The following is an 18,509-nucleotide window of genomic DNA, read 5'->3' on the forward strand; positions in this document are numbered from 1 at the left end:
ATGCGCACAGTCTAATTTTGAGCTACAGCCAAAGAAGTGAAAAATGTCTGTTGTGGTCGAATTTGAGGTTTTCGCAAAAATGAGCTCATTAAGCAATTTTCTAGTGATCCCAATGCTCCAAATAGTAATTAAACATCTACAATACAATGATCTTTATTTGTATGGTTTCTGATGAGTATTATTTATTCCTTTTTTTTTTTCTCTGCTCACTTCTGGACGACTGCTGCTGCTTCTAACCACAAGTTGTAGGTCTATTGTTGCAAAGCGCAGCATTCCTGCTTTGTGAATATTCATATCAAATTCTCAGTGACATGAGTTCAAACCAGTGGAATATGATTTTCAAACCCATGCTGGTAAAAACAAAATGATCGCGCTGACTGACATTTGCAAAGCACGTGCATAAGCACCTTTCTGGGAGCGTGCAATCTCCCTATCCTCCTGAGACCCTGCATCCTCGTATGAGGACATTATATTTTAGTAAGACTATACATGCCACAGTTATAACTCTGGATGTCCTGTACAGAACACATTCAGGGCTTTTCATAGATACTAAAAGTTTAGATGTTTCACCATGACCACTCCCTCTCCTTGGTCATCAGAAATGTCTGATATTAATTTAGTGACACTCTTATGGAAAATGATATATTTTTTTTAAATATAATTTAAATCTGACTAATTTGTAAACTGTGTGTCATAAATCAACATCTCAGGAAATGTTATGGGGTTTTCGAATCAAAATATGACTTTCTGTTACAAAACAGGACGTTGATTTCATACATGTCCTCACATGAGGACACCGGGACTAAAAGCATGTTTATTGTGCATTTTGGGAGACACAACAATTGAATAGGGAAAGAAATTATATTTAAATATTCCTATGAAATATTATATATTATTATGAAAATCTTGTAAATTATTACTCCCATTATAACAGATCTTTTTTATCATTATATGTTGCCCCAAAAACACATTAATATACAAATTATATACAAATATTAGATATATATATATAAAATAGCCATCTCTCTGGAGCTGAAAAAATAAGTAAACCTAGTGGAAAGTGCATAGAAATATAATATGTTAAAGCTAATATGAAAGGCAGCACTAAATATTTTAGATAAAGCAATTCAAGGACAGGAACAAAGAATTTTATGAGTTGAATCTGACTGAGATTCTTACGTTATGTCAACTTTATATGAAAGTAATATTTTCTAGTAAATGACATGGTGCGGTGAAACCTTGTCGGTAAATGGCTTCTTTTTTGGATGGACAATAAACATTATACAGGCCAGATCAATGACAAAATGCTACTGGTTTGTGAGCAGACTGATATCTATTACTGAAATGGCCTTGAATCTGACTGTATCAGCAGTCAGAACATGTTGTGGAACATGACCTTCTTGTCTCAGACCATATGCTATGACAGAGACAAAGATCAAGACTGCATTTGTATGCATTTTTATGATCTTTTGAGGTTTTAACATTCTGTTCTGAACAGAGTTTCAAAAAACTTTTAAAGAATGTTTAATGGTGGAGAGTGCTTTCTACATGGAATATTACAAGAATGTGCTCTAAGGTCAATGGTTCAACATGGTCCAAAAACTAAAAACCTATATAACAAAGGACCTACAATTTATTTAAATGCTTTCATTATTACATGGCTATAAATACAAAATGATAAGATCCTTTGCATTTTAGTGTAAGCCTTCCCCAGGAAGCGTAACACAAGTGAGTGTAAATTTTCCACAGGTGAGAGTAATATAATTTACTTTGTAATTCACATGATAAGCTGTCAGCTGGCATGTGACCCCTTTACATGAGTAGGATGTGCAAATGTACAGTATTCAGAAAACACAAGGCAAAAAGTACCCAGATGACTTACTGCTTCCGGCGATATTTTGAAATGAGCATCTGATGAACACTTTATCCTTACCTATGGGGCCACAGGAGAGGATTCATGAATGGCAGTGAGGTAACAACTGAGGCTGGCAACACGTGACAATAGAAACATGGAGAATGTAGTATTGCTGGATGACATTCATGCTACACCAATTCTTACTATATACATACAGTTGTGGTCCATATTTTACATAACCTGAAAAAATGTAAATTACCAAAATAAAATAATAATTTTTTTATTACTGACATGAATAAAATATTTCACATAAAATATGTTTACATATAGTTCAGAAGAGAATATTTTAATATATGTATATATACACTATTAAAAATAAAGGTGCGTCACGATGACATAGAAGAACCTTTTTGTCTAAATGGTTCCATAAAGAACCTTTATTATCTGAAGAACCTTTCTGTTTCACAAAAGGTTCTTTGTGGCGAAAGAAGGTTATTCACGTTATAAAAAGGTAAGAAAGAGATGGTTCTTTAAAGCAGGGCTTTTCAACCTTTTAGGACATCTATTTTCACTCGTGCGTTATTAACATAAACGCAAATATCCATTAAAGCTATTACAGCAGTGTACAACATTTTGCTCTTTTTGATTAACATTATTTACATAAAAAATGCACAGATCCGTTATACTGATGTAAATTTGATATTTTCTTTACTGTTTACATTCACATAAAACATCCAACTGTGCTTCTTGTCAAGACAACCATTAGTATTCACCTGCTGTCTGAGAAGGCTAAGACTGCGCGCGCACGGTGCGCATAGAAACGCTTTATCACAGCACGTGAGTACCGCATTAAGATGTCTTGGGCTTAAATGGCTTAAAATTACTTTAGTGTTTAAACTGACAAGACTTAAAACACATGAGAATGAAACACTTTCCTGAGGAAGCAGCACTGGCCTGATTGTTAACATTTTGAGGGCTAAGGTGACAGATAGTGGGGCTGAAACCCACCTAAAAAGGGTTTAAATGTTGCGTAATTATACTGAAACCATAAATATATAACCAGTTTACCTGATTCAATGTGATGGCTGAGCGTGTTTCTGAGATAACAACATGCCAATCCGTGGTTGGATTTCCGACACGGCTAACCGTTAATCATCTTACACTGTCAATAAGCGTGACTGATAATCGAGCCAACTCTGCTCTAACTGTCGACTAGCAGTAGGAATCAGATTGGCCCCTAGTGGATGGCTAAAGATTTGCTAACTCATATTCATAAATCCTCAAGAGAATGTCTCTGAATTAACTGATGCTCGCACCCCCTTGGGTACCCCTGCTTTAAAGAACCATTGACTTTGAAGCACCTTTATTTTTTAAGAGTGTTATCCCAGTTCAAAAGTTTACATACTCGTGATTCTTAATACTGTTTTGTTACCAACTGTGTTGTTTTTGTGGTAGTTGTTCATTAGTCCCCTGTTCGTCCTGAACAGCTAAACTGCTGTTCTTCAGAAAAATCCTTCTGGTCCCACACAGTCTTTGGTTTTCCAGCATCTTTTGCATATCTGAACCCTTTTCAATAATGTATGATTTTGAGATCCATCTTCTCACACTGAGGACAACTGAGGGACTCACACGCAACTATTACAAAAGTTTCAAACGCTCACTGATGCTCAAGAAGGAAAAATGGAAAAGAGCCAGGGGTGCAAACTTTTGAACAGAATGAAAATGTGTACTTTATATATGTCACGATCGTCAGCTGGAGTGCCCATGAACTCCAGTAGAGGGCACTCCACTCAGGACTATTGCATTTCGGGTCTGAACTCCATTTTCCATGATCCCGTGCCTAGGGCTAATCACCGCCAGGTGTTCCCCACTACCATTCCCCTATATATACTGTGTTTAGACTGAGCTGTTTGCGAAGTCTTGTTTAGCCCAGTCTGACATTTCCGAGCGGTTTCCTTGTGTTTGTTCCTTCCGTGTCTGATCTTGGATTGTTTATACCGCCTGTGATTCTCTGCCGCCTGCCCCTACCTCTGCCTGGTATTGTTTCTGATTCTGGATATCCTTTAACATTCTTGATGGTGTTATCTGATTACTGCCTATCTGACCATTCTCCAATAAATATACTGCAATTGGATCCGAATGTCTCTGACTCCACGTTACAGAAGACTTTGCCATACCAGGATCCAGCAGCCCGGTATCCTCTCATTACCAAGATATCTGTCCCCACTTCTAGGTCAGCGTTTCACCTATCCAGCTCAACCATGGACCCAGTAGATCAGCTATTACATCTTCTTCAAGGAGGCCTATCTATTGAGGAGTATGTTCACCGGTTCTGGGAGTTGTCATTTCAAGTACCATTTTATGATGAAGTTTTGTTTAAGGACTTGTTCCGTTTTGCACTCAGTGAACCAACTAAATCATGGTTACCTGGAGGGGAAATTAATGGCAGTTTGAGGGACATCATGGAATATGCTCTTTTGTTGCGTGACTCTCCGTTCACTGTGGGTGAGGCAGAGGACAGTGTTGAAACCCCAAAGAAATTTTTTTTTGGGGGGGCAACATTGTCAAGCTCAGATGGCAGTGGAGCTTGAACCACCAGAGCCACTGCACAAGATGGCCGCCAGCCCAGAGCCACTGCACAAGATGGCCGCCAACCCAGGGCTACTGCACAAGATGGCCACCATGTCCAAGTCAGCTCCCAAGATGGCTACCCTGCCACAGCCAGAATCAGCACCCAAGATGGCTGCCACACCAGATCCTCCACCCATCATAAAAGTTACGCCAAGGTCTTTAGCCACCATGGACGACATGCCAGAGTTCCCAGTCAACATGAGTGTTGCGTTTGGAGACAACAAGGCTTTCCATGAGTGTTCGAGTCTGGCTTCTAGTTTGGCGGACCCACCATTGACATCAGTGAGAGCAGCTGGCATTCCAAGGCCTTCAGCACCAGCAGTTACTGAGGCAGTTCCCCTATCTAGAGTACTTCCGGTTATGGGGGTAGCTATCTGGTGTGTTTGGGTTGCATACTGTCCTCCAGCTTCTACAGAATCCATTCCTGAGCCAAATCCAGCCCTGGAATCCATTCCTGAGCCAAATCCAGCCCTGGAATTCGTTCCTGAGCCAAGTCCAGCCCTGGAATTCGTTCCTGAGCCAAGTCTAGTCCTTGAGTTCGCTCCAGTTCCCTCGTCATGGCCAGGAGTGCAGTTTTCCTGGTCCTATGACTCTAGTGAGTCCAACTCTTTCTGAGGTGGTGGATTGCACTGCATAACCTCCCAAAGTGGCGGCATCCGCTCCAGCTCCTCCTGAGGTCACGGCTTCTGCTGTAGAACCTCAAGAGTTGGCGGCATCCGCTGCAGAACATCCAGAGGTGTCAGTAGTATCTGTCTGTAAACTCTCGTCCTGTCACGGCTATGGATGCCGTCTGTGAAATATCTGCCTCCCCTGTCACGGATATGGAGGCCGTCTATGAACTCTCGCCCTGCCCTGTTATGGCTATGGAGGCCATCTGTGAACTCTCGTCCTGTCACAGCTATGGAGGCCATCTGTGAACTCTCTGCCTGCCCTGTTAAGGCTATGGAGGCCATCTATGAGCTCTCGTCCTGTCCTGTCATGGCTATGGAGGCCAACTGTGAACTCTCTGCCTGCCCGGTCAAGGCTATGGAGGCTGTTTTGGAAATTTCTACCTGCCTTATCATGGCCACGAAGGCCACCATTAATCTGTTTATGTTCTCTGTTTCAGTCCTACCTGACCAGACTTGCTCTCCTGTGCCATCGACTCCACTGTGGTGGTCCTCTGCTCTGCCCTGGTGGGCTTCTGTCCCATCTGCTCAGCTGTGGTGGTCCTCTGCTCCGCCCTGGTGGGCTTGGCTTTGGGGGTCCTCTGCTCCACCCTGGTGGGCTCCAGTTCCATCTGCTCCACCCTGGTGGAGTTCTGCCTTGTCTGCCCTGCCCTGGAGGGCTTCTGCTCATCCTACGTCGCCCTGGTGGGCTCTTGCCTCTGCTTTGCTCTCTCCTCACTGGTGCTCTTCAGCTCCGCCCTGGCTTCCTGCTCTGTCGGCCCCGCCTTGGCTCTTTGGTCCACCTTGGCACCCTGCTCCGCTGGCTCTGCCTCCCTCCCCGGTCCATCCACTTCCACATGGACCTGGCCCTCCATTCATCCACCTGTTACGCCCCTGCTCCACCTCCCACCTGAACTTTGGACTATTCTCAGTTAGGAGCATCTGAAAGCCACTCCTTGATCGTCAGCTGGAGTGCCCATGAACTCCAGTAGAGGGCACTCTACTCAGGACTGCTGCATTACCACCAAGTGTTCCCAATTACCATTCCCCTATATATACTGTGTTTGGACTCTGAGTTGTTGCGAAGTCTTGTTTAGCCCAGTCTGCATTTTCCGAGCAGTTTCCTTGTGTTTGTTCCTTCTGTGTCTGATCTTGGATTGTTTATACCGCCTGTGATTCTCCGCCTGCCCCAACCTCTGCCTGGTATTGTTTCTGATACTGGAAATCCTTTGACATTCTTGACTTTGTTATCTGATTACTGCCTGTCTGACCATTCTCCAATAAATATACTGCAATTGGATCAGAATGTCTCTGACTCCATGTTACTCATATATATATATATATATATATATATATATATATATATATATATATATATATATATATATATATATATATATATATATATATATATATATATTCATTTAATTTACTATTGTGTACAGAAATAGGAGCTTAGAATTTGATCAAAAGAAACTATGATTCAAAACAAGCTTCATGACTAGTATATGTCTATTATGCCTTTAAATGCATTCTGTATAGGCACCCTTCTAGGTTTTGGGACAGAGCCTTTGTTCAACAAAAGCAAATTTATATATATATATATATATATATATATATATATAAATAAAACAAATTAAAGTTACATCTTTTCATCATAAGATCAAAGCAAAAATATGTGGCCAGAAGTGAAAATATACTGGTTGTGACATGGCACAAATTTTATGTGTATGATATTCAAGTCTGTTTATGATGGTGGCCAGCAGGTACTTTCAATTTACTGGCATGTCACTAAGATTTTACAGTAGTCTATCATCTGTATGACTAATTATAAACATCCAGTTCCAGAGGGATGGATTTTCTAAATCAAATATTTTTCCTACAGTGCTGTAGATTCTGAATGTTTAACAAATTCAGATGTTCTGGGAAAACTACAGTTTGCCAGAGAAATTCATGGATACACAGTACACCAAGACAACATATTTAAAAATCAGTTTAATAAGTAAATTACCCTAAACTAAGAGACATCATGTGTTCAAAAACTTGTTTAGGGGTCCAAAACAATTAGAGCTCACCTACATCACACTGTCATTCATTGATCAAAAATACAATTGTATTCTCTTTATCAAAGAAACCAACCTTTTACAATGCATATTAAAAAAAAAAAATAATAATAATAATAATAATAATAATAAAGTAATTGTGTTTTCCACAATAAAAGAACTAAAGGAATTAGCGGTTTGAATAAATGCACTTAAATAATTTCTACTTATTCACAGAACTCTACTGCCTTTTTATCATGAAATTTAAATAAATATCAGTATTTGATACATACATTGCAAATATACACATATGCAGAATAGCTCTTGTTTACTCTAATATGTTGTTTTGACTTTTTGCATTTGGTCTTGATTTAGTAACAAAAGCATGAGTCACTCTCACGGCGTGTGTTGAGGTCATGCCAGATTGTATTACCATCACTCTTGCCACAGAGCTGACGACGTGTGGCTGAACCTGATCAATTCTGGAGACGCAGTAATAGCGAGAGACAGTCAGGGCAAGAGGGTGACAATAATGCAAACACTATGGACTGCAACGCAAATGTCCTCACAAATTATCTTTAAGATTATTTTTCACATTTATGCAAGCTCCCATTCAATTATGTGTCTTGATGGCTATTCAGCAGCACATTATGCTTTGGTTGGCAGATTAAAAATGGCCCGCATGTGTGTTTTGTGGGATTGTATACTGGTATAACTTGGAGTCAGCCTTAGGATGCAATTTATATTTAAATTGCAGACGTACCTTCTCTGGATCCACCGCTGTTATGACCCACACACAGTGTGCGTTATTCTCATACTGGACGGGGTAATTTGGAGATGTTATGATGCCTTTAGGGCCCCGCAGATTAGAGCCACAGGTCCTAGCTGTTGAAAGGGTAAACAGTACAAAGAAAGTAAACACATATTTAGAAACTGCAATGTTTTTGTAGTTATTGCTGTTGCTATTGAAAGAATGCAACACACTATGAGTTATATGACAATAGGATAATCGAAGACATGTAATAGTCAATATAAGAATTTAATGCAGTATAATCAGGCTGTCATCACTATTGCTTTGTCAGCTGCCTAGAGAAGCATTTAAAAGCTTTTCCAAAAGGTAGGCATGTGTCACTCATAGAAGGCAATCACTGCAATGCATTGCGATGAGTTCATTGAAAACAAACAAACAAATGAATCCAAGATGGTGGATGAGCAAAGAGAAATGCTGGTTATAAATGTAATTCTTTCAGTAAACGGTGCAATCTAATTATAAATTGCCTATTTTACTGAATCCATGTATGCACGGAGTATTGCGCTTTTAGCTTAGCAACATGTTAGTCAAACTCATTTTCAACTTACAATCGTTTGATGTTAGCATTTCGATAAGAATGAAAATTATTATAGTGAACTATGTTTTTTATCAGTGTGTTTTTGTGTTGAATAGATTATAATCAGCATGTATAACTGATATTACTCTTCCTTAACCTTTTTTTCTCTCCTTTTTTCACTGAGCTTGTCACATTGCATTATTGGATTTCCTTCTCTATATGCATAAATGAAAGGCTATCTTCAAATGTGGCCAAAACTAAGTATTTTTAGAAGATGTCTTATAATGCTGCCCACCTTTTGTAATGGTCTTTGAGTCCACAGTGTACCTATATTGCCTAAAATGCTTTATTCGTACGCACCTCACTAGGTTTTCAAATAGATATTTCCATCCCGCCCCACACTAAAAACACTTCCTTTGAACACATCCAGCCCTCACGACATGAGCTAATCTATTTAAGGTCATGCCTCAAAATAACTTGACTCAATCATTGACAAAGTCAGGGTATTTTTTTCAACCCTATACTGTGCCAGGTTATTAACTGCTTCTCCCTTGTGTTTAGTCAGGGATTTTCTTTGACAGCTTAAAAGAGCAGCCACTCTGTTGCTGTGGCTTCATTGGCTTCCTCACAGGGTACTAAGGAAGGTTTGGATAGGTAGAGATGTGAAGAGATTGTGTAGTATATATTCTTAAACAGGGCTTCATCACTGCCTATGTGAAAATGAGTTTAAAATGTTTTCCAACCAAACAAATCTATAGACAGTTGTTTTCTCAGAAACATCAACCACTAAACTAGTATTTCCTGAAGGAAACAGCAGTGTTTGCACGTCAGCAGATGAATAGTATTAAAAGTATAGGGAAGTTTAGCCATTGCTTCTGTGTATTGTAAATTGCCGTATTTGACATCTTATTTTCACTTGGTTGTGCATGGTTGTTCATTTTGCGTGACATCTTGCTACAAATGGTTAAATACATGCAAGGAAGACAAAACTAACTGCAATTTATTATGCAGACAGACTTAAGAAAGAGGACCAGTCAGAACTCCATATGCAAAGTTTACAATGTCAGACATGTTTTGAATGCCTCACATTCTATTAATTAGCAGTGGAGCTAAAATCAAAATATCACAGAAGAACTGTGACTGTTTCTTGAACTGTTTCAGATTGATCTACTACCTGTCCACCATTTATCAATCTACAGTAGATGCTGTTTCATTGCCATTTCAAAAACACAATCTGCAGTGGCATTTGCAGTATCTGGCATTAATGAATAATGCACAAAACTGAATGTACACTGTGCTAAATGAGCAAAACAACAACAACAACAACAACAACAACAACAACAAAAATACCTTGTACAAGAGCCTAAAGATAAGCTCTACAACTTAGAACAAAATGATGAATAAGCCCTTTTTTGTACAAAATCCAAGAAAACAACAAACCTACTTTAAAAGGATTAAAAGTAATGTGCATTATTTTTGTATTGGATGGATTAATTAGGAGATGTTGTTTGGATGTTATAGCAGCAGTTGCAAGACACAATGTATTATACCCTCAAATGTTGATCATTAACATGAAAACAACAAGAACAAAAAGATACATCCAGAATTGTCTGATTGAATTGTGAATAGCCTAAAGATTCCCACGTAGCTCTTCATCTTCATTATTTTAAAAATATGTATCAAGTTTGGAAATCTTTAAGCTTGTTTTCATTGTTCTGTATTCAATTATTCAGATGCATCTGCAGAGGTTCAGTAGTTAATAGTCATTCTATACTGAATGTTTGATAAATATCAATACACTGTCAGAAATATAGCAATTTCATTATTCTTTTTTTAATTTTTTATTTGATTTTATTTTTTTAGTTTGCAGAGTGTATGTTTAATATCAACACAGTTGAAATCATGCTCACCTTTGAACAGGAAACTATAAAATAACGACTCTGGTTAAAGAAGAGCTTTAAAAAAAACATGAATAGTTGTGATGTGTCTGATATGTTTAATGACCACTTTCATGGTCTGTATACCTGCAAATTGGTGTTATAAGTGCAACTTAACTATCTAAGTAGCAGTAAATATTGAAATCAGCAGTCAGATTGAGCTTCTATGTTATTCTCAGGTACTCCATAATTAACTCAAAACATCTCCTGAGATTCTCTTTAAGACCACCACTAAAGAGAGAGAAAATGCTAAACACTAAATCACTAAATATTAGTAAATCACAAGGCTAAAAGGTCTTTATCTTCCTGTTTTATACCCTCACTCCCCTAACATATCACAGGAAGAAGTCAGGGAAGGCATTTAAGGCTTGTCTTCAGAAAGGTTACTTGGCACTGCTGAAGCAAAAAGTGTCTGGATCAATCAGTGATTGGCAAAAATTGTGCAAAGAAATTGTCAAACATGGTTACTCCTCCGTCTGCCACTATGACACACAGTCTTATTTACTTATTAAGGTAAGAAAAAGAAATAATAATATAAAAAAAGATAAATAAATAAAAAATCTGCATTATTTGTGTTCATTATAATGCCTGAATTGCATCAAACTTGTTGCATTTCTCAGATCTTACAGTGTATTCAAGTTAAGTCAGAGTTGCAGTAATTCTAAGAATCCAAGGGCCAAATTTACTAACAGCTTGCGCCAACGCAAACCGTCTTTTGGCATTAAAATAATACTCTTAGGATTTACTAAAGACACGCAGTGAAGAAGGTGTGGACAGTTATTTTATGCCTGACCTTACTGAATATGCATTTGTAGGAGTTTCCCTTTCAGACACAAAATGTATAGGTATTAAGAGTATTAAAATTAATCACACACGCGATTTACTAAGGTTTGCTCTAATCAAATCACTGGTATTTATGCCATTATTTAATGCCCAAAAAGCATGTCTTAAAGCAGGCAGTAATTTGTGCTGCTCTTGGTAGATTGCGTTGGTCATTATGAAAATGACCTGGCTGCGCCTGTGTTCTTTATGTTCTCAATGTCCGCATTGTCAGTAAATCACCCACATAATTTTCCTCTCCTATCAGAGCTTTTATGGAATTGCGTTCTAATGCTAATTTGCCCTGTTTATTAAATCCGCGACCAAGTATTAAATTAATATATTACCCATTGTTTGTTCCCTGATGCACTAGGCTCTTGGTATAGATGAGCATATATATCTGAATTTATGTAGCGATTGATGTATTATTCTGGCATCAACAACATAGCTGTCACATGTGTCTGCTGTGAAGAGCACGACGCAGGAGCAGGATCGGGAAACCACATTTATTATAACTCAAACACAGAGAACTTAGAAAACTAGGAACACAACCACTATACATAGACGACACGAAACACTGGACACAGGAAACACTGGGCTTAAGTAACAAGGAACTAATGAGGATAATAAAAGGAACCCAGGTGAACTGAATGACAATCAACCATGAGGGAAAACTAGGTCACAGGGAGCATATGGGAAGAAAAACACGCACACAGAATGTCCAGGGGCATGACAATTTGTCCCCCCTCCCGGAAGGCATGTCTTCATGCCACATACAATCAACAGAGGGGGGTGGGAGGGTGGTGGTCCTGGAGGCCTCTCAGGGCAGGCTAGTACGAGGAGTGAAGCTCCCAGGGTGGTACCGGTACGGGTGGAGCAGGCAGTTCAAGGGGCCATGACAGAGAAGGCAGTTCAGGGTGCCATGGTGGAGCGAGTAGTTCAGGGGGCCATGGTAAATTTTCTTAGGGAGGACTCCGGGTCTCCTGGCTGGCACAGGCACTGAGTTGGGCTCAGGAGTCCACTCTGGGCTGCATTTAGGAACAGAAGACCTCCCTGGGCTTCCCTCGGGAACAGAAGCCCACTCTGGGCTATACTCGGGAACGGGGGCCTTTTTTGGGTTAAATTGAGGGGGAGGAGTCTTTTGTGTTATATAATGAAAAGCAGGAGCCTTTTCTGGGCTAAACTCAGGAACAGGAGCCCTCTCTGGGTTAAACTCAGAAACGGGGGCTTTTTTTGGGCTAGATGTGGGGACAGGAGCCCTCTCTGGGCTTGACGTGGAAACAGGTGCCCTCTCTGGGCTAGACTCGAGATCTGAGGCCCTCCCTGGGCCAGGCACGGGAACAGCAGCACTCTACGGGAACAGAAGCCCTCTCTGGGCCAAACCCAGGAACAGAAGCCATCTCTCGACTCTGGTCAGGGGCTAGAGCCAACTGTCTATTCCTTCTCATTCTCCTCTTTTGGGCTGAGGTGAAGGAGATAGCTGCTGTCATCATAGGGCTTGGGAGTGAATCGGCAGATGGGCTTGAGAGCGGAGTGGCCAGCGGACTTGACAGTGAAGCGGCCAGCGGACTTGACAGTGGAGCGGCCAGCAGACCTGTATCTGGGCTGAGGACTGAAGCCGAACTTGGAGGAACTTGGTAAAGCGCGGGTGGAACAGAGAGAGTGGGCTCTTTGGAACGGTATGTGGAGGGTGCTGGTAGATGGTGTGCTAAAGCACCCACTTGCTTCTGAATGGGCACAGGATTACTATCCTCCACATCAACAAGGAACTCAGAGTGATTTAAATCGAGGACATAATTAATAAAGTCTGCTACGGGTCTATAACAGTCATCAGGAGACAGGAATTGAAACCAATTATCATCATAGTGATAATAGCGAGTCCCATTTGGAAGCAGACATTAACCATGTGATCATTCCAGCTCACTAGATGCCATCCATCCTGCTGGATGTTCCAGATTAACTCCTCAGCCCAGTTCATACTGAAGAGCGTGATGCAGGAACAGGATCGGGAAACCTCATTTATTATAACTCAAACACAGAGAACTAGGAACACAACCTGTCACAGTCTTCAGCTGGTGTGCCCAGGATGGGCACCAGAGGACACTGTGTGTTTGTGTAAACACATGGCTTGTTACCTCATAATTGTTTTAGTTATTCCACCTGCGTCTCCCTCATTACTTAGTCTCCCTGTGTTTGCAATCCTGTGGTTTTCCATTATTTGTCGTATGTGTTCGAATGTGTCTGTGTGCTCTTTGTTTAAGCCTGCTCTGCCTGTTCCTGTGTGGCCTTCCCTTGTCTTGCCACTCTGTGCCCTGTTCTGGCCTTTCTGCCTGTTTTTCCCCCTTGGGGTAGTTTTTGTTTATTTTCATTATTAATAAAGAGCCCTATTACTGCATCTTTGAGTCCTTGCCTCATCTCTTCACACAGACTGTGACACAACCACTATACATAGACAACACCGAACACTGGACACAGGAAACACTGGGCTTAAGTAACAAGGAACTAATGAGGATAATCAAGGGAACACAGGTGAAAAGAATGACAATCAACCATGAGGGAAAACTAGGTCTCAGGGAGCACATGGGGAGAAAAACACACACAGAGACTGTCCAGGGGTGTGACAATAGCTGAATGTGGATACATTAATGTTATGAGCGTTGCTATAGAAATTAATTATGTCAGAGTTTGAGGATGTGAACCGCTTCATGAGTAGAACAAATTTTTGTATAAATAGTTTATAAACAATTTTTATGTAAATCATTATAGTGCAATATTATGTACAAATATATGAGATGAATTTGATTAAGTATAAGTAAATATCAGACACTTGGTCTTGGAAAAGAATGAACATGCTGATTTCATCAGAGTTATGGTGGTATAATGAGAGGTAATGTTTGCAAAAGCTAGCAAAACTTCAATTAAACCTGGATTATTATTTTCTTTCTTTCTTTCTAGTGAATGAATGACAGCACCAATTAAAAGTAAACATCACTCTTCATTTATCTGCCTGATGAAATTAATAGATGTGGATAAAAATTTCAAACTAAAAACAAATGTGAAGTCAAAAGCAAGAGTAAAACAAACACAGTTTTACTAACTAAACCAAGCCTGGACCGCTCATAATCTTGCACAATGTTTCAGTTTATACCCAAAATCTGTATTTAGGTTAGTTTGTCTTTTGACATTGGCATCTGATAGCCCTCCACCTCTGCAATGTAGGGAAAGCTGTGGCAGGTTTTTTTGTTTTTTGTTGGTTAATTAAGCACATCATCTGGTATTTAAAGTTTATAATAAATCTGTCATGGAATAATGCATAAATAAGCAAATTGGAACACACCTAGTGTGATGTTAGCATGTAGCTAAGCTAACAGTAAAACTAATAAGCATAAAAGTACAAAACATACACCAATACTGTGTCAAATCTATTAGTCCATTAATAAAGTCTATTAATACTGTAATGTCTGTTTGTTGATGTAACTGCAACGTCACTTAATAGAATGTCTATCAAGGTGTTACTTTTTTCAACTATGATTGTTTCAATGCATTACGGGATTATCTTTCAAACTGCCTTTTTGCCCATTTTGATGTAAATACTGAGATGAAACAGAGAGCACACTAGATTTTGGAACAGAGCTACAGTCATCAAGAAAAACCCTATATGCATAATTCAAAACCAGAGATGTTCTTTTATATATTCACATGTGCTAGCGTTGTCTTTGTTAAATTTGTGTGGCACAACTATTCCTACGAATTGTCTGGCCTTACTCCCTGCTGCCATGTGGTACACATCTCACTTAACAGGATCTGACAACATCCCTACAGAAAGTGTCTGAGCAGGGGAAAAGAGAGCCATATTTGCACTTACTCCGACAGATAGGCCTGTGGTCACTCCAGGCCGCCAGGGTCTCAGTCACTCTCTGGCAAGTGATGCTCTTTGATCCCTGCAGTACATAGCTGTCGTCACAGGAAAACTGGATGCTGGCTCCGACCCTGCCAAAGTTGAAATGACCGTCAGCCATCGACCAGCTACATGAGTCATACCATCAACCCCAGACCCTCTATGTCTCTGACGCATCCTTCTTTTGTTAGATGAAAGCACTTTCTGTCAAACGTCTATAAACCGCTTGTCTCTTCTATTTTCAGAATCACCCACTTCGCATTCCATTAAATGCAGAACATGTAATGGCATTTAGTTCTTTCTCTAAGGGCATTAGAAACCCACTTAGTAGCGGTGACCAAAGGTCCTTGTGGTAATGGCCTATCGGTATGGGAGTTCAGACGGACGTGTCAAACAGCAGGCCCAGGCCTGATTAAAGCTGTGTCATGCAGTTAAAAAGGACAAGCGCAGCAGATAATAGAACAAAAAGAGGACCTACTGGAAGCTGGAGCCAATTCTTTTCCCATTCTCAGGAATCCCTGGATCTGGACAAATGTCTGCAGCCATCCCACCTTGGCTTACTGCATGAAAGCAGAGCATGCAAGAGAAAGAAGACAAACACACACACGCACACACAAACACAAAAAAAAAAAAAAATGTGAGGAAACACATTATGTTTGATAGTCGACTGGTGCATGTTCAAGGCAGCATGTCAGAAGGATTTCACCAGATGCACTGCCTCATTGCTGAACTCTTATGAATACAAAAACACTCATACAAGTATGTGAGTTGTCTTGGTCAAGTTTCACCTAAAAATCAAAAGAACCAAAAAAGAAAATTCTATTATATTTACAGCAAATAAAACCAATTTTTAAGGTTCATTATCATTCTTGTGACAACTGAACACATTAAGCACAAGAATGTCATTCATTGTGTAATGCCTTGCAATTAAGCTGATAATGAAAAAAAAAAAAAACATGTGGGTGCAGTGTGCTTATGTCATCAAATATGTCATTATGTCACAATTAGACAGACAGACAGACAGATAGACAGATAGATAAATAGACATATAGATAGATAGAATTTTTATACACTGAAGGACACAAAAGGGTCAATGTGCATACATTCTATACATAATATTGAATGTTTCTTTCTAAGAACAAACCCTGCCAAAGAAGCTATTAAGAAGAAAAGCAATGGAATGTTCTATTTCAACAGCCCAGAGTGTACAGTGTTCATAAGAATGCCAGTAAAGATTGCATTCACAGGTGGAATATCTATTCCTGTAGAGCTGACAAGGGATTTAGTGATGGTAAGCTCAAGGCTATTTGCCATAAAAAGCAAAGAAAGGTCAAAGCATGTCCCATGTTTCTCCCCACCCCCCTTCTAAGCCACAGTGAGTTTGTGTTCACACAGCCTCACTTTCTGACATCCCTCTGAGTTCAATTACTGGCCAAAATCACATGAGGTGGGTTCATGGATGACTTCATTTTAGGTGCAGCATTGAACATCTCTACATGCACATCTTTTTTCATGTTGTAAATCTTTGACTATTTATTTTTCATGATTGTTTTTTTTTTGTTTTTTTTTATTAACACCCTTTTTATTATTATTTTATGGCTGTTTTTTTTTTTTTTTTTATATGGTGTATTTGTTTGTTTGGTTGTTTCAGCTGGTCTAGCACAGACTGTGCTAAATAAAGATACGTCCTTCAATTTCTGATGCAACATCAATAAATTAAATATTATTGATGTTTTAAAGGATGGCACACTAAACAATCATCTTATAAACAGCTACTTTATGACTGTGCATTCTTTGGGCTACTGAAGTATAACATTAATAAGACTTTAAACTGTTATTTAATATGAATTGCTTCAGTAGTTTCCTCAAAGGAATGGTGTTGGTAAAGACATTGTATAATTATAATGTTATAATTTAAAGGTCTGGTTGATCTTTGATACAGCCTCAGTTTTTGATAAAATGAGCTTTGTTTGAGACAATTAGTAACAAGTTGCCTATATATGTAAGAGCAGAACTGTATATTGTTTTTGAGTTTTGTCTGTACTTTTTAGTTTTTGGACAGACAGAAAATCAAATTCACAGACAGACAGACTGACTGACTGAGTGACTGACTGACTGACTGACTAACTACCATTTAGTGGCAAATTGCGCTACATAATGTTTGGATAAACCTTGTGGCCTAATAGGACATAAAAACAAAAACTACATTTTCTCACATTCTTGTCAGTCAGAGGGTCTCTTTATATTTAAGTCAGTGGTTTTTGGCTAGAAAAAAAAGCTGCACCAGACTTAGTGTTTACAGTGAAAAATATGTCTATACAAGTCTAACTTGATTTAGGTGACACAAGATTAATTAACATGTAGAACCCACACAAGCCATTTTATGTAAAGTCATCAGTCCTGACTGACAAAAAAACACTTGGATCATGAGGCAAGGTCAATGCATTTGCAAGTGGTGTGTTTGTGCATGTGTGTGTGCGAAAAGCCCAAGGTTTCTCTTGTGGAGGGAGGTTTTTTGATCACCTGTCATGTCCTTCTTTTTGATGTGGTCTTCAAATGTCATTTCCCCTGATTGTTGATATCAGTTTCTAAAGTTATTCTGTCTGATCAAAGCGGGTGTCTGTTTTTTTCTGATCTTTTTCTTGGACATTTATTTTCCTCCTATAGTGCAATCACCTCAATATGTGTCAAAGACTTTCTTATAATGCACATGTAAACGTTTAATACATAACTGCCAAGTGTACTTCCATTCCAATCAAAGATCTAAGAGCTGCCCTTAAAGGTGCTGCAAGCCATTTCACTAATGTCTGCCAGATTTAGCTACCAAAGAGTAAAAATCACATAAATTTTCTTCATAGAGAAATGTAGGTTATTTTTTTTTTTTTTTAGCAATAATACCTTCTAAGACCTATCAAAAGCTCGAAGGTTAAGGAATAATAAACATTGATTTTCACTCAGAAATTACTAGTACATTTATACTACTAGTACATTTCAAAAACAATTACAATAAAACAGCAAGTAATTAAACAAGTCCAATTTTGGTATTTTCTGTAATACTTTAGATTAGGGAACACTATTCACTATTAACCATGCTTATTAGCATCTATATTTCTAGCACATTGGCTGTTTATTAGTACTTAAATAGCACATATTACTGCATGGCCATATTCTAGATCTAATAACCGTACCCAATACATAAACATAACTATTACAACAACTAAATTATCAATATGCAACGAATTAGCAGTTTATTGGGTAAAATATGTATGTGTTCCCTCATCTGATGTGTTACAGTATTTTCTTGTAAAACATAATCCAATAATTGTTCCCTATCGTAACTTCACTTGTATTG

The 18,509-nt window shown here is 39.0% G+C and overlaps 1 protein-coding gene across 6 annotated transcripts in view; it reads right to left on the bottom strand.

Moving 5' to 3' along the window:
* Window positions 1–18,509, bottom strand: part of LOC109072910 (CUB and sushi domain-containing protein 1-like) — a 492,278-nt gene that overhangs the window by 143,796 nt on the left and 329,973 nt on the right. For all 6 annotated transcript variants that reach the window (XM_042736246.1, XM_042736245.1, XM_042736243.1 and 3 more), the window contains 3 exons: window positions 15,636–15,717; window positions 15,125–15,249; window positions 7,939–8,060 (listed from right to left, as the gene is read on the bottom strand). In XM_042736246.1, the coding sequence (XP_042592180.1) occupies window positions 7,939–8,060; window positions 15,125–15,249; window positions 15,636–15,717 (329 nt within the window). The remainder of the gene's footprint in view (window positions 1–7,938; window positions 8,061–15,124; window positions 15,250–15,635; window positions 15,718–18,509) is intronic.

This window comes from Cyprinus carpio, chromosome B13, assembly GCF_018340385.1.
Source record: "Cyprinus carpio isolate SPL01 chromosome B13, ASM1834038v1, whole genome shotgun sequence".
Lineage (NCBI taxonomy): Eukaryota > Metazoa > Chordata > Actinopteri > Cypriniformes > Cyprinidae > Cyprinus > Cyprinus carpio.